The sequence below is a fragment of the Cyanistes caeruleus genome, chromosome 23 (assembly GCF_971803275.1).
Source record: "Cyanistes caeruleus chromosome 23, bCyaCae1.hap1.1, whole genome shotgun sequence".
Classification (NCBI taxonomy): Eukaryota; Metazoa; Chordata; class Aves; order Passeriformes; family Paridae; genus Cyanistes; species Cyanistes caeruleus.
Window position 1 is genome coordinate 96179 of NC_141723.1, and position 25078 is coordinate 121256.

Below are 25078 nucleotides of genomic sequence, written 5' to 3' on the forward strand. Positions count from 1 at the left end.
GACTGACAAAACGTGGTGCCAGAGCACGCTGTTCTTTCACAGGGCTGTAAGATGTCAATTACTGCTGTAGAAGAGGCAAAGCTACATGTGGGTTTTGCCCTTTCCTCTCCAGGGAATGGAAGCTGTGAAAGCAGGAACACTGGGCACAAGCAGAAGAGGAGAGGTAAATCCTACCCTTGGAAAAGCCCCCTTGTAATCCATTTCTGCCAGAGACCTTTCTGATTTGGTGGGGTCCATTAGAAAAACCTTCTCGTTGTTACAGAGCTGAAACTCTGTGTTCAGGGAGTAAACAACTGGAATTGGGCGGTTTGTCTGCTGGAAGGAGATCGGGATCAAAACCTGCAATTGGGACAAGGAAGAACACAAAGGGGAGATGAGGTTTGGACAGGTGTGCACCCCAAAGGGGCCGAGCCTGCCCTCCTGCCCTCTTACCGCTCGGGAGCGTGAGCCGTGCAGGGCAGGGGCTTGGCCCCAAGCTCTGCCCACGGCTGCGTGGGCTGCACCGTGCAGAGGATCAGGAAGATGGTGTATTCTCCAGAGTAAATCTTCCTGGGAACAGACAGGAGACCCTGCAGTCACCAAGCAGAGCTCAAAGCTCTTCACCCAGGGCAGCACCTCTCCCTTGCCCCAGCAATGTCATCCAGCAGTCCCCGAGGGACAAGTGTGACTCTGGGATCTGTCTATCCACAGGCTTCATTGCTGGAAAAATTCCTTTCCAAGAGGCTGAGCTGATTTTTCTCTCAGTACAACAGTGCTCCAGCTCTGGCCAAGCTCCTGAGCATTCCGTGCTATTGCTGGCGTGGCTGCTGAAGGGGTGCCAGGGAGAACGTGGTGCTGTGGGGGAATCTGCCGGAGGGGACTGCACCCCCAACCCTCACCTCAGTTGTAGGAGCTGGTTGCTCTCCAGAGCTGGTAGGGAGAATCAAAAGTCTGAGCGCTCCACAGCAGCTGCAGGGCAAATTCGATGCCTCCCAGGTGCTCTGGAGTTACCAAAGAGGACCTGACATCTGGCAGGCTGTGGTGCTCCATGACAAACAGCCCTGGGGGAGGACAAGGAGGTGATGGGAGGCAGAGCGCGGAGAGGCCCCACCTCGCAGGGGCAGAGGGGCTCCCGGCGGGGACGGGGACTCGTTCCGCTGCCTGTGCCGTCAGAGCAGAGCTCTGTGTGACCCTGCTCTGTGTCCCTGCCAGGATCACTGCCCTCACCTCTGAACTTGGCCTGCGTCTTGAACTCGATGACCGGCCGGTCGTCCTCGCGGATGTAGATGCGGATTATCTGCAGGCGAGCCGAGAGCACGCTGTCCGTCTGGATCCCTGCAAGGACAGTGCCAATGGGAGCCCACACAGCACCCTCGCTCTCCTCTGCTGGGCTCTGCCAGCCCCAGAAGTGTTTGGGACACCTCCATAAGGCAGGGTTCAGCTGGGATCACCCTCCAGTGAGCCAGCTGCACGCTCCCTCCGTCAGCCATCGGCTGCCTAAACCCCCCGCAAGCACAGAGGAAGGCAATATTCCGAGTTCCCCGCTCCCTCAGGACTCTGGGGGCAGTGCAGGAGCTAAGGGGAAAACATGAAGGAACCACTTCTTCCATAGCCCTTGGAGTGCCTCAGGCTCACCTGTCCTCCAGAGAACGGTGTCTTAGAAGAAGGAGAACTCCATCTCGGTGTGGTGCTCCAGGGAAGCCCAGCCCCTCGGTGCTGTCACATAGATGTAGGACATGTAAAGAGGGACGTGGACTGTCAGGAAGGACTGGGCAGAGTCCCTTACCTGGCAATAAAACCCCAAAAAGGGGGTTGTGCACCTTCCAGTGAAGTCAGAGGTGACTCTGGATGTTCTTTACGTGCAGGTACCTCAGACAAACCTGCGTTGTAATCCAGGGGCAGTGCTAAGGCTCCCTGGGACCATGGGACAAAGGAACTCTGGGCACAATTTCACCTCAAAACCCCCCTGATTTCCAAGGCTGTGAATTAAAAATGAGCAATTCTGCTTGATCAGGCCTCCCAGAGCTCTCCATTTATTATCTGCAGAGTGCAGCTGTACTTTGCAGGCCCTGGAGAATTCGGGGAGATGTTCCAGTCTGGCTGGGGCCAGGCTCCACATGCTCCACTGGGCAGTTTCTCTGGCCAGGCGGCTCCTCTGGGTTTGTGCAAACAATAGGAGCTATAAAAGGAAACTTCATGAACTAGTTCCAGGCTGGCAGGAATTAACAGAGATGATGCTGGTCCAAGCAATGTGGCTGGGAATTTAATGGAAGAACTTGGGGGAAATGGAGTGGGCTGCAAATGGATAATGCAGCCAGGAGAGGGAAGTGAGACACCCCAAATAAGGAAAGCCACTCATTTCTAGAGGAATATTTTTGGCTTTAGGTCTCTTAATTAGGAAATGAGCTAAAATATCCCATGTTGTGGAGCATGGACTGAGCTGCCTCTGCTCTGTCCTCTGCTCATTTCTCTTGGCCGAGAACACAGTCAAAATTGTAAAATAGAGCCGAGCTGAGAACGTTTTGTATTTCCAATATGGCCCTACATGAAAAAAACCAGTATTTTCCTGGCACTCTGAAGATTTAGAGAATAAAATAAATGGGAAATGAATGAAATGGAAAATAAATTAAATAAATGCACACAGCACTGTTTTCTTCCAGGTGAGGGGGCGGGGGGGGAAGCCACGCTCCACCTGTGCAGGGCAGAGCAGCAGCTCCACACAACGCAGAGCTGTGCCTGAGAACTGTGACAGATCTGGGATACCTGGAGAACTCTGGATGGGCCTCTCACCTGGAACTCAGCGGTGACAGAGCCCCCACACACATCAGTTAACTCGGTCATGTCATAATAAGTGTCAAAGGTCCAGATGCAGCTCTTGAGGTTGAGGGGCTGGTACATCTGGATGCTCATGGGCTCCCTCACCGCAGGCTCCAGCTGGTAAGGGCGGTCGTAGCCCAGGCCCAGCACAAAGCTGTCCTGGGTCACCTCGTCCAGGAACCCTGTCTCTGAGGGAGAGTGTCGTTCCGATTGGGAATGGCTATAAAGAACGACATAAACTCTCAAGGGAGTCACAACATGAGAATTCTTTAGTTTATTGCTCTAGGCTTGTCTTATAGACAGATACGTGGAAAAGTACAGAAAGGAAACTTATTGGTTAGCAAAGTGCTACATCACCATCATTGGTCAGGGGCACACTACCCCCCTGAGTTTCTCCTGCAAGGGAAAACAAGAGGACAGACAAACAGCACCTGGCAGTTGTTTTCTGTCTCTGAGGATTGTTTTAATTCCTTCTCATATTTTTCCCAGGCTACTTTCTCAGGCAGCCTGAGGAGCTATGCGGCCTGTAATTTGTACAGGCACTGTGGCTCAGATTTAGCATCCATAATTTACCCTTTCTGTTAGAAAAATTAAAAAGGCAGTGTTTGTCACGTCCTGCTGGGCCCTTGCAGGAGAGAGAACAAACACAGCACAAGAGGTTTCTTTGCTAGAACTTTGAATGGATGCTGATCTAGAATTTTGGTTTACATTTTGATGTTTAAGAATTGTTCTCCTTGCAAGGACTTGATGGTTGAGTCTAATATTTCTAATTCAGTGAATTAATACACACACGATATACAACACTGTTAGTCTGTTCGAATTGACAGTCTAACTTGTCAATAGAGTAGTTTGAAAAAACACCAAAGTGATAAAAACAATGCACAATGCAATTTATGATGCTTTGATCCCCCCTTTTTATCCCTTTTTTTTTTTTTTTTTTCAATTGGATTTTCTCTTCAATTATAATTGAAGGGTTTTTTGAGGGATTTATAAAGTTTACATGGCTGCTGTTGTTGTTTGTCGGGTTTTTTGACTGGATTGTGCTGAATGAGGAAGTTTATGGAGGTTTCACTAAGGATGGATAGGATGTAGACTCTTTTTGGGATGATTCTTGGCTGTTAAAACAGTAGTTCATGAATTCTGGGAGGTTCAGGGAACTCGAAGTTACTATCTCTTCACGGCTGGTTGTCAGCTCTGTAAACACAAGACTTCAAAGGTGGGTCCCGCAGGGACTGCAGGACTTTGGCGCGGCTCAGGCCGCTGGAGGGCTTGTCGGCGCTCTGCAGAACGGCAAGCGTGGAGGGAGCGAGGTTCACCCCCCTCCTCTCCCCGCACCTCCCCGCTGGAGCGCGGGGGGAGCGCAAGGGTGAGCGCGTCTCGCGCATGCGCGGGGCGAGCGAGGCCGCCGGCCCCCCCCTCGCCGCTTTTTCGCTGGCACTTCGGACGTGGTGGGGGGGCGATGCCCGCCACGGGCCTGGCCCCGGCCCTAGATCTGGGCTTGGGCTCGGCTTTTTCGGGGTTTTCGCGGCTGGCTGGCAGCCGCCCGGGCCGCGGCCGGTGGCAGCAGGCAGGCACAGGGGGAGCGCGAGGTTGCTGTTTCCCCTCCCCCCACTGCTTCTCTGCTGGGGGGAGCCGCGTGCCCCGCCGCATTGGTACAGGGGGGAATTGGTTCACCCGGGCCCCCCGGCAGCGGCGGCCAGCGGTGTTCTGGACCCGCGCTCGGACCCTTCGGCGGCGCCCCGCGCGCCGGGCACAGGAGGGGGCGAAGAGAGGCCCCTTTGCTGGCAAAGTCCGCGTGCCGAGCTCCGCGAATGGCAGGCGCTCAAACTGTTTTGGAGAGGGAGATCTTCAGTCCGCAGATTGCTCTCGCTCGCCGCCAAAGTCCTCCGAGGGTCCGGGCAGAGCCGAAAGAGCACCACGCAGTTCATCTACGGTTTCATCTCTCGGTCTCTCATCTCGCACAAAAGAGGCACTCTAAGCCTTCTAAGTCTTCTATCCTGGCCTCACTATTTTCAGACTGGCTCCGTTCTAGCACCTTAAAAAGCGCTCCCCAGGTGGCTGCCAGGCCACACACGCTGGTATCTCCGTTAGTCAATTTCGACCATAAATAATCTGCTATCGACAGCCAAATCTCGAGATCAAAGGCATTGTCCATAGTTACAACAAAACTTTGCTCTTTCACCCACTGAAATAAAGCGCGCATGGCATCTTCAGAAACACTAAGTCCCATGCGGGGCAGGGCATCCTGCCATGCAAGGTAGGCAAGCTGTTCATCAGCTGAAGTACAGCTCCCCATTACGAGGACTTGATCTTGGCGGCTTCGCGAATGCAATTATGCACACGCTATCGGCTCAGACCCGGGATTTTGAGCTCTGCTTCGCCAAGACAGCCGTTCCAAGCCCACTCACAGGCAGGCTGTACTATCCCAATGGTTTCCAGAACCAGCTTTCTCTAGGAAAGCCCGGGAGAATTCCACTTACCCCTCTAGGGGGAAGGGCTGGCTTTTTCCCCGCTCGCTGCTTACCCTCAGGGGATTAGCAGAAGTCACGTCGGTTACCAGACCTCGGAGGGTCGGCTGCACATCACGTCGGGGTCACCAGATGTCTTTCCGATTGGGAACGGCTATAAAAAACGACATAAACTCTCAAGGGAGTCACAACACGAGAATTCTTTAGTTTATTGCTCTAGGCTTGTCTTATAGACAGATACGTGGAAAAGTACAGAAAGGAAACTCTTATTGGTTAGCAAAGTGCTACATCACCATCATTGGTCAGCGGCACACTACCCCCCTGAGTTTCTCCTGCAAGGGAAAACAAGAGGACAGACAAACAGCACCTGGCAGTTGTTTTCTGTCTCTGAGGATTGTTTTAATTCCTTCTCATATTTTTCCCAGGCTACTTTCTCAGGCAGCCTGAGGAGCTATGCGGCCTGTAATTTGTACAGGCACTGTGGTTCAGATTTAGCATCCATAGGAGAGAAGTCAGGACACTGATCCCTCCCCATTTGAAACAGCCCGAGGCCAAGAATGGAGGCCTTGCTTCACTCTTGAATCAACGGGAGCTCCTCTCCCTTCATTAATCTGGAGGTCAGACTGGACATACTCAGGTCTTCACAGGGGAAGATCTTACAGGAATGGCATCCTAAAAAATCAAACCTAGGGATCTAGAGACCTGCTGATTCAAGGCTGAAGTGAACCTTTAAGAAATGAGGAACAGGTTGAGTATGGAATTATCAGAGCGAAGCACAACTCGCTGCCTGTTGGGGAGGGTGAAACAGGGAAACCTTATGAATGTGATAGTTTGGCAGAAGATTCTGAAAAAAGAAGGCTAGAATCAAAGTAGAAATGAAAGTCTGCTTTGAGTCATAAGATACAGAGTACTGGTTACTATATAACCAAAGAACAATAGCCTAGCCAGCTAAAGGAGAATCCCTGCTGATAAAACAATGCCCTTCTGCTGCTAGAAAGCCCAAAGGCCAAGAAGCAAGGGAAGAACTTTTAAAGCTTGTAGAGCCTCAAATGCAACACTGTATGTAAAATCTTTAGTGGGTGTATCTCGTAGAGATTGGTTACTGGGAATTAGAATATTCACTATTGAAAAAGATATATTGGATTGTAACAAGAACTTCGCTCTCTTAGCTTTTCGCTCTTAAACCTCTCTCTCTTAACCTCTCTCTTAGCTTTTCTCTCTTACCTCTTGACCTCTCTCGTACCTCTTGGCTCTTCTCTCTTACCCCTTTACCCCTCTCTCAGCTCCCCTCTCCCCCTCTCTTACCTCTTCCAGTCTTTCCTTCTCTTACCCTCTTGGTTTTTCCCCTCTTATCCCTCTCTTGTCTTCCCCCTCTCTCCTAAGCCTCCCTGGTTTCCCCCTCTCTCCCTCTGTTGCTCTTACGCCCTCCCTCCCCTTTTCCAACCTCTCCTCCCCAGCTCTCCCCACTCTCTCTCCCCTCCCCTGGACCACGTGGACGTCGAGGCTGGTGGTGGACACAGGTCTCCCCTCTCTTTACCCATATAATAAATTTCTTATACCTGAACAGCTTGACCCTGGAGAAGTCACCGCGAGCGAGCGTTTTACACAGCAATATCTAAGCAATGATTTCTAAACATTCATCCAAGGTTAAACAGTTTATTCCTAATTATCACCACCTTTATAACCAGCACTCCCCTGCCCCTGCAATACACAGGCACAGGGAGGACACTGCAGTTATTTACACAACAGAACAAGTAACATACCAAATTAAACACCCAGCACTATACCTCACTTTTGGAAACAAAACCTGGGCAGACACTTCAGTGTGCAAAACACCTGTAAGAATAAAACCTGCTTTAAATATCTTAGGCATCGAGACACACACACGCATATGAAATTCAGTGCAGCAGTGACAAAAAAAGGAATTATTTCCTTAACCTGTGAATAATCACCTCTAAGATTCTGTGATGCAGTTGCCACTGCACATAGCCACAAGCGGCCTTTTTATTAATAGGCAAAAGAACAAAGGCAATCCCATTTTCTCTCTTCTTGTCTGCAAAGAAACAGAGAAGGGAGAGATGCTTCTCAGAGGAGCATGGTAAAAAGGCACGTGGTGTAGAATACGGAACAGCTGATGGTTCAGCATCCCTTCCACTGCAAGATCTAGGGGATATCTGATGATACCTTAGAGGTAGGAGTCACAAAAGCTGCCAGAGAGGGAATATAAAGGAGCTCAAGGCTATCTGCTCTTAGGTTTTAGCACTGTGACCTTTACCTCAACTTACAGTTAAGTGTTTCTTACAGTGTAAATCCCTTTTGTTATGATTTTAACAGAGTACAAGAATTCAGTGATGAAGTAACAGTGGCATACAGCCTTTAATTTCCCCTGGTCTTCTCACCCAGCAATGAGGTCTCACAACAACAATACAACAATAAACAGTTATAGAAGGTAACTCACTGTGCTGAAGAGTTCTTCAGAAGGATGGGAGCCACAATTGAGGTAGATCCTTGGACAGACAAGCCAGAGGTGTTTAGGCCTCGTGTTTCCTCGTTACCCCAGAACAAGCCCCTAAAGGGGAACACAAAGTTCACAGACTTGTATGTGAAATTAACGCCATATAAAGAACAAAACATCCTAAAAAAGCTACATACCATACAAATAAAGCTTCTTTATGCCGCTTTTCTGTGGAGCAACAACTTTACAGAAGTAGATCTTGTTCTATCAATACAATGTTTTATTATTGATGGGCTTGTTAAAATCAGAGTGAACTCCAAGCACCCAGATATTCACAGCAGGCAAACATCTCTCTGAATACAACTGAAAAGGCCAGAAGGGCTGCTCCATGTTACCTGTAATAGCCACGTTTGTCTCTGGAGTACATCAGGTGATCAATGCATGGCCTTGAATCTATTTTTTTTCCCCCTGTGTTCCTCCTTTCTATCCTTCTGCGTAGCCTTATAGCAGATAAATCTGTTCAATAAAAGGCCCACCTGACTCTGAGCAGAAGGAAAAGCAGAGGATTTGTCAGCATGAAAACCCACACTGCAAAGATGAACGAGCATCAGTGGCAGTTGAAAATCTGCTAGAAATGCTAATATCACACTACCCTCTCTTCCCTGTTTTCCATATAAAAAAGGAAAGGAAGTTGTGTGTGAGAAAGAAAAGCTAAAAGGGTCAGGCAATGTGGCCACCTGCCATCCCACACAGCTCGGTGTGACTTAATGCACCAAATGCAAGGGAATCATTGCCAGCTGGGCAATAGACACCACGAAGCACACAGGTTTTCAGTGCTGCAACAGTAGGATTGCCTCCAAGAAACATACCAAAACAACGAAAATTAAAAAAAAAAAAATTTAACGTCTATTTCCACCACACATGTTTAAATTTATATACTATATTCATTTATATATAACACACAATATATAAAGTATCAAAATATATTATTTCAACATGTATACATATATATTATTATATGTTAAATATATTATATACATTTTAATTACATATATTTATTATATATAACATATATATTAAATAAATATATATAATATATATTTTTAATATAAATCTGTTTGTATATATTGGCATTACTTATATTTCTTTCCTTTTCTGGGTGCGCATACGTCTATATCTTTATATATTTAATATACATTTCTATCTTTTTATTTTTGTAGTATTTATTTAAAAGCCCCGCCGCTAACCTAATAAAAACCAAACAGTCCCTTTATCTTAAACAGTATTAAAAAATCTTTTAATCTTTTAAATATATTTTAATATATTTTTTATCGTATTTATATACCTTGTTGATATACATAACACATAACATATCCTAAAATATATTATATTACCATCTATATGTATATAAATCATATTATATATTATAAATTAATATATATGTATATATTTCTATTACTTATTTTTACTTATTTTTATGCCTACATATATATATATTTCCCTATCCCTTTATATATTCATTCTTACCATATTTTATTTATTTTTATTTTTCTTATTTATTTAAAAACCTTGCCTCTAACTAAATAAAAACCAAGCAGCCCCTTTATCTTCAATATTTTTTAATATTTATTTTTATCATCTTTATACTTAGAGTTATATACTCGGTTGATAAACCCCCCCAGCCCTGCCCACACCTATCACCGTTCCGGTACACAGAGCATCCACCTCCTCGGGCCGCTTTGGTCCCAGCGCCGGGGAGCGACCGTTCCGGCCCAATGCAATTGGGTTTTCCTCCATTTCCCTGGGCTGGGGGGGAGAGAGCAGAGCAAGAGGAGCGGCGGCATGCTACAGGTCGGCGCAAGTGCCATACCCCAAGAATGCGGCTGTGGCAAGGACCCCTGCAGAGGGAGGCGTCGGCACCGCTGCCTGTCGGCACGCCAGCCGGCCGGTGTCTGGCCCCGGCCCTGCTGAGCGCACAGCCCGTGTCCGCACAGCTGGAAAAGCCGCGGAAAATTGCGCCAGAGCGGCGTCAGCGTTGGGGTGTTTGTCAGGCAGTCAAGCGAAGACACCCACCGCCCGGGGTCCTTGCATTTTCCTGCCTTTTTGGCCGCCATCCTTGGAAGGTCAAACCAGCCAGGACCTGACAGCCATCTTGTGCGTGGCATCACGTGACTTCTGCCCTTCCTGGCTGCCATCTTTTTTGTGGCTGAAGCCACTTCCGGCCAAGTGGCCATCTTTGTTGTGGCACCATGAAGGCCCCTGCCGCTCTCAGCGCGTCTGTCTAACTTACTTGCCTGAACAAAAAAACGCACGACGCCGACTGATTCCGCGCACTCCACCCGATTTTCCACCGCCTTTCCCAGGGCGAGGACAAAGACAGCGGGGCTCCGCGGCTCCATAGCTGGGCGGCGGACACGCCTGCGACGGCAGGAATTGGAATCGACGCCTCTACCGGGGTCCCACCGGCCGGCCGCAAACTCCAGTGTGGCAATAAGCCCAACCCGGCACATGCGGGGGGAGGTCCCGGCTTCTTCTTCTCCTTGCCCTGGCTCTGTGGCTTCTGGACGAGAGGAGGGGTGTCACTGGAGGGGCCGAGGGTGCCCAGGTGTGCTGAGGTGTGTCCCCAGTTGTGCCCAGGTGTGTTGAGGTGTGCCCAGATATGCTCAGTTATGCTGTGCACTGCAGTGATGAGGGTTAGGGTATTGAGCTGGTATTGATCATAGCTGAAGTGCGCTTCTACTAGGAGGGTGACGGCAGTGCACTGCTATTAGGAGCATTACGGTAGGCAGCAGCAGCAACAGGTTATGCCCAAGGCAGCTATTATGGGAGGCGCAGCTCTTAGAGACATTATGGTACTTGCACCCCTCTATTACTCCTGGCGCAGTTCTTAGGAGAGCAATGGTAACCGAGCCCTGCTGGGAGGGGTTTTGGGGTGCCTGAACCCCAATATTAGTGGGGCTTTAATGCATTGAACCCCAATATCCGGTTCTGGAAGTGTTGGAAGAATAATTTCTGTACCTGCACCCCGATTCAGGGCCTTTAAGTGATGGGCATTAGGGCTTTCCCAATCTCAAGAGCGACTTTAGGAGGGGCGTGGCTATGAGTGGAGGGGCGGGACTTACAAAAAGGGGTGGGGCCAGGGCTTGTCTCTCTCCTCACCTGCCTGTGGAGCTGTTTTGGGAGGGGCATGGCTATGAGTGGGTGGGCGGGGATTACAAAAAGGGGCGGAGCCAAATCTTGTCTCTCCCCTTGCAGGTGCTGGGGAGCTTTGGGGATCACCCCAGCTTCTTCTTCTCCTTGCCCTGGCTCTGTGGCTTCTGGACGAGAGGAGAGGTGTCACTGGAGGGGCCGAGGGTGCCCAGGTGTGCTGAGGTGTGTCCCCGGTTGTGCCCAGGTGTGCCCAGGTGTGTTGAGGTGTGCTCAGATGTGCTCAGTTATGCTGTGCTCTGCTGTTAGGAGGGTTCCGGTATTGAGCTGGTATTGATCATAGCCGGAGTGCGCTTCTACTAGGAGGGTGACGGCAGTGCACCGCTATTAGGAGCATTACGGTAGGTAGCAGCAGCAACGGGTAACGCCCAAGGCGGCTATTGTGGGAGGTGCAGCTCTTAGAGGCATTACGGTACTTGCACCCCTCTATTAGTCCTGGCACACTTCTTAGGACAACATGGGTAACCCTGCTGGGAGGGGTTTTGAGGTGCCTGAACCCCAATATTATGGGGGCTTGAATGCGTTGAACCCACATATCCGGTTCTGGAAGGGCTGTAAGAATCATATCCGTACATGCACCCCGATGCAGGGCCCTTAAGTGAAGGGCATTAGGGCTTTGCCGGTCTCAAGAGTGGCTTTGGGAGGGGCGTGGCTATGTGTGTGGGGGCGAGGCTTAGAGAAAGGGGCAGGACCAGTGCATGTCTCTCTCCTCACGGGCCTCAGGAGTTGCTCCGCAGGGGTGCGTGGCTATGGGTCAGTGAGCGGGGATTACAAAAAGTGGCAGGGCCAGCGCTTGTCTCTCTCCTCACCTGGCTCTGGAGCTGCTCCGGGGGGGCGTGGCTAGTGGTGGGTGGGCGTGGCTTACAACAATGGGCGGAGCCAAAGCTTGTCTCTGTCCTCGCCGCCCTCAGGAGCTGCTTTGGAAGGGCGTGGCTAAGGGCGGGGTGTCAGAGCTTACAAAAAGGGGCAGGGCTATGGCTTGATCCTCATGTTGCAGATGCCAGGAAGATTTGGGGGTAGCCCTGGCTTCTTCTCCTTGCCCTGGCTCTGTGGCTTCTGGACGAGAGGAGGGGTGTCACTGGAGGGGCCGAGGGTGCCCAGGTGTGCTGAGGTGTGTCCTCAGTTGTGCCCAGGTGTGTTGAGGTGTGCCCAGATGTGCTCAGTTATGCTGTGCGCTGCAGTGACGAGGGTTAGGGTATTGAGCTGGTATTGATCATAGCCGGTGTGCACTTCTTCTAGGAGGGTGACGGCAGTGCACCGCTATCAGGAGCGTTATGGTAGGCAGCAGCAGCAACGGGTAACGCCCAAGGTGGCCATTGTGGGAGGCGCAGCTATTAGAGGCATTACGGTACTTGCACCCCTCTATTACTCCTGGCGCAGTTCTTAGGACAACATGGTTAACCAAGCCCTGCTGGGAGGGGTTTTGGGGTGCCTGAACCCCAATATTAATGGGGCTTTGTAAGAGACTGTCCGAAGATTCCCTCAGCTGTCTCACAACTATCCCAAGTCCCTGAATATCACAAGGGACTTGGTTTGGGGATTTGGGCCTAGCTGAGACGGATGTTTGCTAAGTGATTGTTTGCAGGTGGTTGCACGGTACACTGCCCGTTCCTGCTGATGAGCTGAGGCTTGTGCGTGATAACCTGCGCAACAGGCTTTCTGCCGCGGCAACGGAAAGCCCGGAGCACCGCGACTTCTCTAGAGAAGCAGCCCTGAAAAGGGCTGGGCCAAAGCGCGTGTGAGCGGCTTCAGGCAGGCGAGTGATTCCAGCTCAGCTCAGCGGCGGCGGGCAGATGACACGGGAAGAAGGGACGAGAAAGCTGGTCTAGCGTTCCGCTAAGCACAAACCTTTATTCAGGCAGAGCTTTGGTGAAGGGAGCCAGCAACAGCTAATCTGCCGAACAGGGGAAAACCTGGGATATTTATAGGAAAGGAGAGGGGCGGGGGGAGCCTGAGTTACATGTATCGGGGTGGGACAGCAGGGGGGAACACCAACGGGGCACAACAGTTTAACATATCTAACTCAAAGACCCCTGGGAGCGATACATTGTGTCTCTCTTACAGAGAAGTATCTTGTCCCCAGGGGACAGCCAGGATCTCTGGCTGGGCGGGCTCCTCCGCCACAGTTTTCCATAACTCACGGCTCTCGTTCCTGCTGGTGAGCAGAGGCTTGTGTGTGGTACTCTGCACAATGGGTTTTCCACAACACTGCCCTCGTTCCTGCTGGTGAGCAATGACTTACAAGACATGGATCGCTCTGTACCCTACACCTGCCCCCCGCACAATGGAATTCATCACAATGATCATCAATCTCATCTGGTTTTGGCCCTGCGCCCCTCGCTTTGCAAACGACTATAAAATTATACCCCAAACTTACCTTCCTTTCAGATCTCCCCAACGGACAGAAGACTCTGCGTCGTTGGACGGCTGAGTGGACTTCGACGTTGGTAGCTATAATCCCCCTACTCTCTTTTCCTTATGCTTTGCTTTCTCTTTTCTTTCCCTCTATCGCATATTAGTGCTGATGAGCACTCAATAAAGTGTGTTTTCTTGTTTAAGTCCTTGGTTTGCTGATAATCTTTTGTACTCTAAGACCGGCTAAAAGAACCACATCACGAATCCCACCTTGTGGATCATGACACAGGGTCCTGTACTTTAGAGGTGAACTTCTAAACATCAGAGAATTTCCCCAAAACTTGGCCCATTTTCTCCTGTGTTTTGCATGTCTATTCACCCTTGGGAGCAAATCTCTGAATGACCTCCCTAGAAATCTGTCCCAACTCTCAACATGGTATGGAGCCCACTGAGTAGGCCTGGCAGACAGCAACAAGAACATGCTTTCCTTCACTTACAAAGGGAATTCAAAACTCTCAAAAGCTCTTGTAACAGGCCTGAGGGAGGAAGAAGGGGTGAAAAGCTGGGGAAAATCATCCTTTCCTGTTCTCCCTGGATAGCAATACTGAATACTCATCAAGAGGCCCTCACTGCCCTCAGTGTTATCATGTCATAAACTGGTGTCCCACAAAACAGCAACAATCCTGATTGCTCTCCTTGCTCTGAAAAAACTCCCCATAAGGAGCATGTATGGCAATATATACAGCTAGGGTCCACACCCACATGAACAGACCAAGTAACATTGTGACCAAATATAGAAAATGCTTGGCTCAAACCTGTTTCTAACCTGCTCTGGGCAGATCTGTGCTTATCTCACCCCTTTGTGCCCCCACACTGGGGCTGAATTAAGGCAGTCCTGGTTTAGGAATGGTATTCCCCAATTTAGCTGTTCCCACGGAAACTTCAAACCAGGCTGCCAATCACTCACTCCCTCTTCCTCTCTCTCTTTTCTGCATCAGGATGGAGAGGAGAACTGGAAGCACAAAATGTTGTAAGAACAATTTACTGGAAACAGCAATGAGATATGAAAAGGACCGGTAAACAGCAACCATGTTAAATAACAGAAATTATACAAAAGAGAGTTCTTCACATGGAAAAATGCTTACCCATGGAGCCTAATCCCGTTCACTGCCACACCAACCCTGTCCTTTTGGCTGCTGCAAAAATTAATCCTGTCCTGGCTGGAACATATTACCAAATTTTCAAACATATTACCACAAATTAATATTGAATATAATAATGAAGCATAATAAACACAAAATAGCTTTTTAGCAATTTTTATTACAGTTTTGGCTAATTGTAGTACATAGATTATAATAGGTTTTTGTACCAAGAACAAGAAATTTTTGCTATCAACTATAAAGCTCTGAAAATTCAAAAGTACTTTTACCCCTAAAATTAAAACCTTCACAACTCAGTAACAGAAAAAAAAAAAACAAACCTGTGGCCAGTTCAGCAAGCCACCAAACAGAATCTACCTTTTGTCCCCAGGTCTTTCTGGTTACTCATGTCTTCCTTTTACCAGCAGCTTTTTTGAGAAAAGCAGTCTTGGCTTTTCATGCCTTAGCACAAAACCATAAATTTCAAGACCATACCAAGAAAAGTGAAGGGGAAATAGACCTTCAGAGACATCAGGCACACTATGAAGAGTTGCCCCAAAGGCTTGGGAAAGAATCAGTAATTAATTACCTGTCGTGAGTATTGCAGCAAAAATGGCCAGTGCCATAAACTTGTTTTTTCCCATTAAATACCAAAACAGCATACAAAAATGTTTCTCCTGCTGAATTTTTAGATCAACTAATTTTTGCTTAAGAATCACATGAAATGCTTTATCTTAATCAAATATTTTAATAGATATGTAAATATTCCAAAGAATCACACATTGCCTGAAATAATTTCACAGATGGTGATCAACAGCACTAATCAAATGGACAATCTGTTCTTGTTCCCATGCTAAAAATACAGGAAAAAAACACTATCAACCCAATATACACAGCATGAGTGACAAGTACAACCAGGCCCCTGTGTAGACATTTTACATTTCACAGTTTTTCTTCAAGTACAGGCTCATGGTAATAGAAATAAATAAGGTGTTGGGGGATGTTCTCTGACAGCTCTGCTACATTACTTTGGTCCTATACTTTCTTTTGAAAAAGCATCTCAAGGATTTAGAAGCACATGTTCTTCCATCCAAGTTTTATATGTAGAGATTTGACAAAACGGGATTTAACTCTTCTGTGCATACAAAAAGGTTCTCATTTTTACTTTTGTCAAAGTTAGGGAAGGTCAAATGAGTCGTGGCAAACTTTGATTGTACATGCTTTTGGAAAGAGCTGGAGCTCCTCAGCAAAGGCTACAATGCAGGGTTTTACTTCACATTTTGAAAAAAATTCAAATAAGACAGTAGTTTCAGGCAGGTAAAAATTTCAGTTGATTAACAGGTTTATATTTAATTTAGCTAGTGAAGTACCACTGGAGTTATACATTAGCTGTAGAAATTCTATTGGTTTTTTCAAAGAAATATTAACAAAATTATAAAAGTCACAGCAGCACCTGAGCTCAAAGAGCCAAAAGAAGTTGCAATTCTACCTATCTGTTTATTAGCTGCTCAGATAAGGATGTTTTGTGATAGATCAGATGAAGAAATCTGATTGCTGGCTTTATCAGGAGCCGCAGACAACCCAGGGTGTTTCACTGCTTGCCCTGTTAGACACCACTTGGGCAGCTGTGTGCTGCATTTATTATTTGATACAATCACAACATGAGGCATGATCTGCAGGACCAATCCAGCCAAGCAAAAAACAGTCTCCTTTGCTACCAGGATTAAGAAAGTGACCTTGTCCTAATAAAATAAACCAGTCATTCCTGAAGTAATACTGCTGACTCTGTTCTGGAGAAAGAACTTAAAACACAGTTCACATTGATCCTGTCAGGAACAGGTCACTTTTTAAAAGAGAAGTGTGTCAATACATATATATATATTTACTACATGTAACACTTTTCAATGCCCTAAGAATAGTATGGAAATACTTACTAGAAATTATAGAATTTCTTATAATTTGAATATAGGAAACATCTATGCATAGAAAACTACTCTTTGGAGTTTACCTCATTCAATAAAATCAGCCTTATTCAAGTTTATTTGGCTACAATAATGCCAGAAAATAGCAGGAGTAATTTGTGATGGCCTACAAGAAACTATTCAAAATTAGCTGCAATAGAGTAAAAGATCCCTCAAGGTTAAATCTAAAATAAACAATGCCTGCCATGTACAGTGTGCCTCTCACAGAGGCATTTCCTCTTCTTTCTTTCACTAAGACACAAGGCATGCTTTAATTTTCATTTGATATTTTGCAGAGGCCAAGGAAATCCTCTGCTGTGAGCAGAAAGGGCTGCTGGTCTCCACACACATGTAAACACTGCTATATTTATAAAATTAACCTTGCAGGGGTGCAAGCTTAATGAGGTGACTTGTTGCCGCCTGTTCATTTTGTTCTGATTATTAATTTAAATGGTTTGTTCTCAATGTTATTCCCCCCATGAGTTGGAATGGTTTTACCCGCTTGTCAGTTTTGTAAACCCCTCCCCTTTTTCCTGAACCTTCCTTGTCCATCACCCTGTTCCTGCCCCTGAACCCCATCAATCTATGTAAACCCCACCTCTTGTTCTAGCTCCTTCCCTGTCATTTATCCCTCACTCGAAGCCCCATTGGCATTGTGACTGCCGCCCCTCCCACATGTTATTCCTATTGGTCCCCAACATTGTAAACCCTCCCCCCAACTCCTCCCCTGAGATGCCCTGATTGGTTCTTGTGTTTGTACCCTCCCCACCTTAAATTGGAGCGCACAGAGGTGCTCCTTGCTCAGACCGTCCTACCCTTGACCTTTCCAGTCCTTCCCCCATCCACTGCTCCCGACCCTGGAATAAAACCTGGTTTCTGGAGAGAACCTGGGACCCTGAGCCTCCTCCTTGCCTTCATCGGGCACCCACGACGCACCTGAGACCGCAGAGCTTGGCGGCTTACAGGCTCTGAAGGTTCGGTCTGGGACAACGAGCTCCCAGACCGTTCCCCACTCCCGGCGCTGCCAGCGGCTAGGGAGCAAGAGCTAGCCAGGGCGAGGAGAGCCGCGGCAGGGGCAGCGTCAGTGACTGGCACTGAACAAGGAGTCACTGACAGCTTTTTATTTCTTAATAGAATACAAAGTTAAAAGCAGTGAGCTAATAAGGTATATTAAAAAAACATTATTATCTAATGCTTATCAGGCTAGAAAATTTTCAATGACTATTTTGTATCCCTAATAGGAAATTTAAAAGATAAGAAGGACTAAAGAAAACAAAAGTCAAATGTGTATAATATATAAAAACACCAACTCACTACATGTTATGAAATACATCTCACAAGATGTTACCACAAAACAGTCCCACATTAAACTCTACAGCAAGCTCCAGACCACATGGAGGCATCCTTTCTGCCTCCACCACTGCAATCCAGCTCCAGAAGGTCTCCTGCGAGTCAGGGGATAAAATAATCTAAAAACAAGACAGGAAAATACAATTTCAGATCAGCACTTCCCACATTAAGAAACCTGAAAGAACTGCAGACATTTTATGAGTCACAAGGAAGCAATGACTTCATCATGAGATTAAGATACCTGTTGAAATTATTTCAAAGACTTCTTCCATCATTCTTAGCAGTATATATTGTATCACCTTTCTGAAAATTTTTCATATATACACACACACACCACCACATTGTTTAATTTGACTGCAAGCCATTTAACTTTGCAAACAGCAGTTAATCCTCATAAATTAAAATTAAAACTGAAACCTATGGAACACCATGTGTAAACCTTTTTCCAAAACTCCTTAATACCAAGCACATTAGAGAGCAGCTAAAGGAGAAGCCCTTTAAGTGTCTATTTAAGCATCTTACCCAAGACTTTGCACATGGTGCCCATGAACTGCAGTGCTGTCACCTTCTCCACTTTGCATCTGCATCTGCATCTGGGCCTGCATTCTTGCAATCATCTCCTGCATGCGACGGAGCTGGAAAAGCAACACAGATGAATTCTGTAGCTTAATCTCACTTCAGAATATAATTCTTCACTGTCACTACTCTAATATTTATTTTTATTAAAGAGGGATCACATATCTGCATTTTCTTTATCTGACAGATAATGATCTCAGGTTATGGCATCTTCTTTTATTGCATTTCATCACTGAAGAGGCTGGCATTTACTGAATGAAATAAATAGGCTTTACTATTGTACTGTGGGATGGGACTTCTGAGGGTCCCTAAATGGAATTCTCTGATGTTAAATGTATAAAAATTATGGTTCTGAAGTACTGAACAAGCATTTACACTTACTAAAGTTTATCAGAAAAAAAGCAGCCTGATAATGTCCCTCCAAACTACTCCTGTATCTGTCATAAAAAAAATTGTCAGGATTATTCCCCAACTCCCTTGCTAGGTATGACTAGGTGGAAAAAAGTATTACAGGCAAACCATCCACTGAGACACAAGCATAATTTCATTGCACTTTTTCTAGTCTTGCCTATCTATAACCTTTATAGGTCTGAGGAACAAGAAAAGCAGCATTAGAGCCATGCATTATGAATTTGTCATAGTGGCTGAATGAGAATTTCCATTTAATTTATTTCTGACCATTTCTACCTCGTTCCCACTTTTGCTGCAGAGTTGAACTGACTTTGTCCCAATCTGCAGTTATTAACTGCAGAACCCTTACTCCCATAAGGATGGTTCTCCTTGCCCACACAGTGTGTGTTACATCCATTGCTGATCACTACAGTGGAGTCATGTTTTACGAGACTCCACTTGTTCCAAAAAATCCCTATCCTATCCTGAGTCTCCTCTCACTTCTTCTCATTCTGTTTTCTTATTTTCTTAAGTAACTTTATATTGGCATATAACTGGATTTCCTTTCCCAAGGAAATTTACCTTGAATTACCAAGATCATATACATATTTGCTCTAAAGTAGCAACAAAAGAACAAAAACTCCCCCAAGAATATAAAGTTCTGTCATCTTACTTCTGCTTCCTTCTCAAGCAAAATCTTGTCTTTATTTACTTCTTCATCTTCTATTTTCCTAAAATAATATTAATTTTGTTAGAAAGATAAAATCATTAAGGTTGGAAAAACCGCCTAAGATTGCTGAGTCCAAGCATTGACGCAGCATTGTGTTCACCACTAAACCATGTCCTCCAGTGCCACATCCACAAGCAGTTTGAACACTTCTAGGGATGGCAGCCCCAGCACTGCCCTTGGGCAGCCCATGTCAGTGCTCAAACACTCTTTCTGTGAAGAAATTTCTCCTAATATTCAATCTAAACCTCCCTGGTGCAACTTGAGACCATTTCCTGTTATCACATCACTTGTTACTTGGGAGAAGCCACTGCCTCCCACCTGGCTTTATTCAAGATTTCCTACCACTTTGCTAATGCCTTTCTCCTACTCCATGTCACAACAGGGAAGATCTACAAATGGATCTAATCAAGCAAGTGCCATCAAACATGCAAAGCAAACAAACTGGTGTTTGTTTAAAAGTTAACAGAGAAATACATTGCAAAAAAATCTGCTGCGCTTTAAAACCTCTGAGATCCTTAGTGAGTACAGTCAACAAGCATCTATTGTCAAGCACTCCTGGTAGCAGAAGTGCAAGCTTCTTGAAATAAATTCATATAAAATCTACCCTCCCTTACAGTAAACCTAACTACATTCTAGCACCACTTCAGAAATGTGAAAGCAAAGATATATGGGCCACTGAACTAGAAAAGATACAAAAAGATGTTTTAGTTTCACATACCAAATTTAACAGCAACTTGAAATCCTCTAAGAATTGGATGACCTTAAGTCACATTACGTCTAAGGCCTTTGTACACACCTGTTGGATAAGAGGTTCCAGAACTTGGGAAGTTTGGGGACTTTTACCTTGAATTTCAGAAAGCAGGATTTAAAGTCAGGAGAGAAGAGCATTTTATCTTGCCTGTAGGTCAATGCTACAGGCATGAAACTGCAAAAGGAAAACACCTTTTGCTGAAAACTGACTAGACATGTGACAAAATCTCTGTTAACAGCAAGATGGGGAAACTTGCAAAATGCCCTAAAGCCCCCAAAATGTGCAATTTGGAACCCTCTAGTGGCTATAAGAAGAGATGCAGCTGGAACACTAAACCAGGGAACACAGTTTCCCACAACAACTCAGCAACTCATCTTTACAGACCTTGCTATTGTACTTAAAAATGGGGTGTTTTGCCCAGTTCTCTTTTCAGAAAAGCTATGCCCTCTCCAGCCCAGCTCAAAACAGGGCTAACAGCCATTACCCTTTGACTGCTACTATTTATGCATGTCATGTTTAATAAAGCATTGCAAAAAAATCCAATCATCTCTTTTTAAAGGCCCAATCCAAATATTCCAGCTGTTAATTCTGAAAAAAACCCCCACACTCTTTTTAAGATATCTGCTCTGATCTAATTTTCATATTTTTAAGACATTTATCACAGGCATCTGTCCTACTTTAATACCTTCAACATTCCAATCCAACTTTGTTGAAGCCTCAGACAAAAGCACAGATCTATTCCCACAACTCCCTGACTCCACAACTGTCTCTTCAGATTTACCAAATATTTTTTGTTACACTCTTTGTATACTGGTCAGTAGAATCCTATTGACTGGAGTTACAGAGCTGCCCTTGGTCTACCAAATCCTAGCAATGAAATGGTAGACACAGAGAGAGCAAAATACAAATTCAGAAGAGGGAGAAGCAGCTTGTAACCATGAGATGACAACCTGTTGCCTCGTTTGAGCCTCTCAGAGCGGAAGTTCTCATAGTGAAGATCCTGGGTTACCTCCTGAAGGTCTTGCATATGGGTGCTGGAGGAAGAAAAGTAATTTAAAAATAAAACATCTTTGTGTCACATCAGTTTGCTTAAGCAACTCTCACATTCGGCACTGTCTTGGATCAATGTCCTCAGCATGCATGCCCACTTAGCATACATAATTTAAAATCTAATTTCAGTTAAATTGGTGCAATAAAGGACACAGATCACCCAGCCCTGAGACTGCCCTGGCAGAAACTCTAGTCCTGGGCGAGGCCTTTGATGAAGCTGAGGAGGCAAAACAGAGTAACAAAGACCAGGAAAAAAAACCAACCAAAACAACCAGCTTTTCAAGTCTGCTCCCTTGCAAGTGTATCTACTTATAGATACATTGAAATAAGAACAACCTGTTTTATATTCCAGGGGATATGAGTAACAATGCAACACTATATTGGACAAAAGAATCAGACAAATCATTATTTTCACTGAGTAATTCAGATCGGAGAGAACCTATGGGTCCTGCATAGTCCAACTCCTGTGTGGTCCAACCCCTGACTAGGCCTAGCTCAGCTAGGTCAAGACTGCTCATGGCCTTCCCCACACAAATTCTGAATGTGCCCAGGGATTACACAACTGCTGCAAGCCCCCAGTGTAGTGCTTGATTATCTTGGTGGTTGTTTTCTAAACAACTATTTAATTGGAATTTTCTAACTTACATTAGCATGGTCCTCAGCTTCAGGAAGTCATTATGCTCTGGATTCTCCACTTCAACTACATCCCAAGGGTAGAGACGACCTCTAACTTTTTTACCTTTTGCTTCAATGAGCTGATTGGACCCCACTACACAAAATGGAATGCTGGCCTGAAAGCCAAAAGCGCAAAAGTTACTTATAATGAGCCACGACAAACAACTCCAAGAACAACTCTTTTTCTGCTCAGCAATGCATATTATGGTAATAAGTTCATAACTCTTTTAAATTAAAGGTGTAAAATAAATAAAAGTAATTGCTGCAACCATCTTCCAGGCTAGGGAAGCCTGGACAGAGACAGTGACTCACTCTAGGTTGCATTGTAGGCTTTGTTCTAAAGCCATCTGAGTGATCTGAAAAAATACAATATATTATCCATGTATATAACCTATTAAACCAGTCACACCTTCAGGAGTCTGGTCTGCTCTTTAAAATCTTCATCCTCATCTGATTCAGCATCAGGCAGGTGATAAATCTTGATGCCATGCTCTTCTATTTCATCCAGAATCTGAGATATGCAATAAAAGAAATCAATATAATGTACATGTAGAATCAGTACTTTTAAATCCTAGCATAAAATTACTTAATACACAGACTATAAAGAAATCTGGATTTATCTTACTGATCCAAATCACTCAATCAGCATTTGGTTTTAAATGCCGTATTTCTTCATGATAGACAAAAGCTACTTGGCACAGACTTACAAACAAACAACAGTGTTCACAAAAACTTTGTCCTTTGTGGAAACTGTGTTTTGATAAATCTTTGCAGGTTTTTTTTTGTAATAATAAAAGCATTGACTCACAAGTCATACTTATTTTCTACAGCTGGATCTCCTTGCTCTTATCTCTGAATTACTACTTGGGGGTAGAGGTGGGAGTGTTTGGAAAACTGAGATATAGACACAAGAAATACTTTTTTCTTCATGACAGTAATGGTATCTGCAGCAGGAATCCATTTGCTACAGACCCCAAATTTTGCTCTTTAAAAAAGAAAAATCTTTATTTCTGCAGAATTCTAGCACTCTAAACATACCTATTAGAGTACTCTATATATAAAGTCTCTATTTTTATCCCTGATCAGGTAAGAGAGTTATAAGCATTTTCAGAACAACTGACAAAAATCATAAAGTTTTCAATGCAAGAGCTAAGACTGGAGCATGCCTCTGACAAGTTAATTCTAACACTTCTTTCTAAACTTCATAGCTGATATTAGCTCATGACGGTTTGTTGAATCCCACCTCCTCCCAGCAAATGCACAACTGAATGTGTTAAAAAGTCTTGCCTTTGGAAGACAGAAGTGGAATGCTTTAGAAGGAGTGACATAGGGGAATTAAAACAACTTCAAAATCAGAAACATCTCTGAAAATCCCATTTTTTAACCATTAGAATTCTGTCCAGGTAAAAAAACCAAATACACATATACACATTCTATATGCAGATACTGTATCTGCTTTGGGACTGATGAAACAAGTAACAGAGCAATTATCATCAGAAAATGTATTTAAATATTTTTCCAAAGTTTCAAAATTCACTCATAATCTAATTGTAAATGTAGCCAGATTGCTATTTTGCAAACAACACTCTAAGGATAATTTCTCAGTTAAATACATCATAAAATAATTTACAAGACATCAAACTACATATTAAGTGATGCTACACTGTGCATGAGATTATATTTTTCTCAGCTAGGACAGAGTAAGGTTAATGAGAATGCCTCTCTACAGCCACCATATTGCCATAGCCAAACCACAACACATTTCTGCAAGCCAGGAAATCACTCACCCTTTTCTTTAGTCTCTCTCGCTCTTTCAGAGAAAGTGTATCAGCTTTTGCAATCACTGGTACAATATTTACTTTGTTGTGTATGGCCTTCATAAACTCAACATCCAGAGGCTTAAGGCTAAAATTAAGATACAGAAAATTTTTACTCTAAATTACCAATTTATTTTCACTCCAACATAAATATCTATCTTTACACAGAGAGAAAGAACACAGCCAATTAATGTCAGCAGTCATAGCAGTTGCTCAAGTAGTGGCAACCTGATTCTGAAAATTTAAGTCAACAGGCACAAACCAATTCTCTAAAATAAAATAATGGGGGAAAAAAAAGAAAAAAAATAAAAGACAGAAACACCTACCCATGACCAAATGGTGAAATGAAATAGAAACAGCAATGAACTCGATTATCTATGATATGCCTTCTGTTCAATCCACTCTCATCATGCAGGTATCGCTCAAACTGCTCATCAATGTAAGAGATTATGGTCTTAAAACTGTAAAATAAACATGGATTTGAGGAATCACCAAATGTTCCACTATTTTAGGACTCTCAAAGGTAATATTAAACCACTAAGATACCCTGTTGATGGTCCAGTCTTATGACGGACAAAAATTTATTTACTGATTCTATAGAACGGGGAAAATAGAAGAGCACATATCTTAAAAATTTAACTGAATTCTAGAATAACAAACTACTATGCATATTTTATGCATATATATAGTAAGATAAAATATACATAACTCAACCTCAATTCTACAACAAATTTCTCTTGGGTTAATGTTTATATAGTGATTAACATTAACCACACATTTTCAAGACATTTTAAGGTTCTTGTTCCAAAATGATCTAAAATCATAAATGATTTGCATTGGAAGAGACCTTTAATGATCACCTATTTCCAAGATACTGGGCAGGGACACCTTCCATTAGTCTAAGATGCTCTAAGCTCGTCAGTCTGGCCTAGAACACTTTCAGGTATGGGGCAGCCACAGCTTCTCTGGGCAACCTATGCCAGGGGCCTCAACACCATCACTGTAAAAAAGTCTCTGCTACACCTACATCTACTCTCAGTTTCAAACCATTGCCCCTTGCTCTGCTACTACAGGGCCTGGTATTAAGTGTCTTTCCATGTTTCCTGCGAGCCTATTTGAAGGCCTCAGTCAGGTCTCCTTGGAGTCTTCTCTTCCCTTTTTCAGATGGAATCCTAACTCTCCTAGCCTCTCCTTACTGCTGTTCTAGCCCTTGGATCATTTCCATGATCCTCTTCTGCACCTGCTCCAATAGTTCCAGGTCTGTCTTGTCCTAGACCCCCAGAACTGGATGTAGGTCTCACAGGAGAACAGGAGTAGGGCAGAACTCTCTCCCCCACACTGCTTTTGATGCAGCCTGG

The 25078-nt window shown here is 45.0% G+C and overlaps 1 protein-coding gene across 2 annotated transcripts in view; it reads right to left on the reverse strand.

The window, feature by feature from the left end:
* Positions 1-14581: 14581 nt before the first annotated feature.
* LOC111921987 (septin-2) overlaps positions 14582-25078 on the reverse strand; it is a 30172-nt gene continuing 19675 nt past the window's right edge. For both annotated transcript variants that reach the window (XM_086861088.1, XM_086861087.1), the window contains exons 6-13: positions 24047-24181; positions 23691-23808; positions 22313-22414; positions 21874-22019; positions 21129-21212; positions 19371-19428; positions 18254-18366; positions 14582-17850 (exon numbers count right to left, since the gene is read on the reverse strand). In XM_086861088.1, coding sequence (XP_086717214.1) covers positions 17754-17850; positions 18254-18366; positions 19371-19428; positions 21129-21212; positions 21874-22019; positions 22313-22414; positions 23691-23808; positions 24047-24181 — 853 coding nt within the window. In that variant the 3' untranslated portion in view covers positions 14582-17753. The remainder of the gene's footprint in view (positions 17851-18253; positions 18367-19370; positions 19429-21128; positions 21213-21873; positions 22020-22312; positions 22415-23690; positions 23809-24046; positions 24182-25078) is intronic.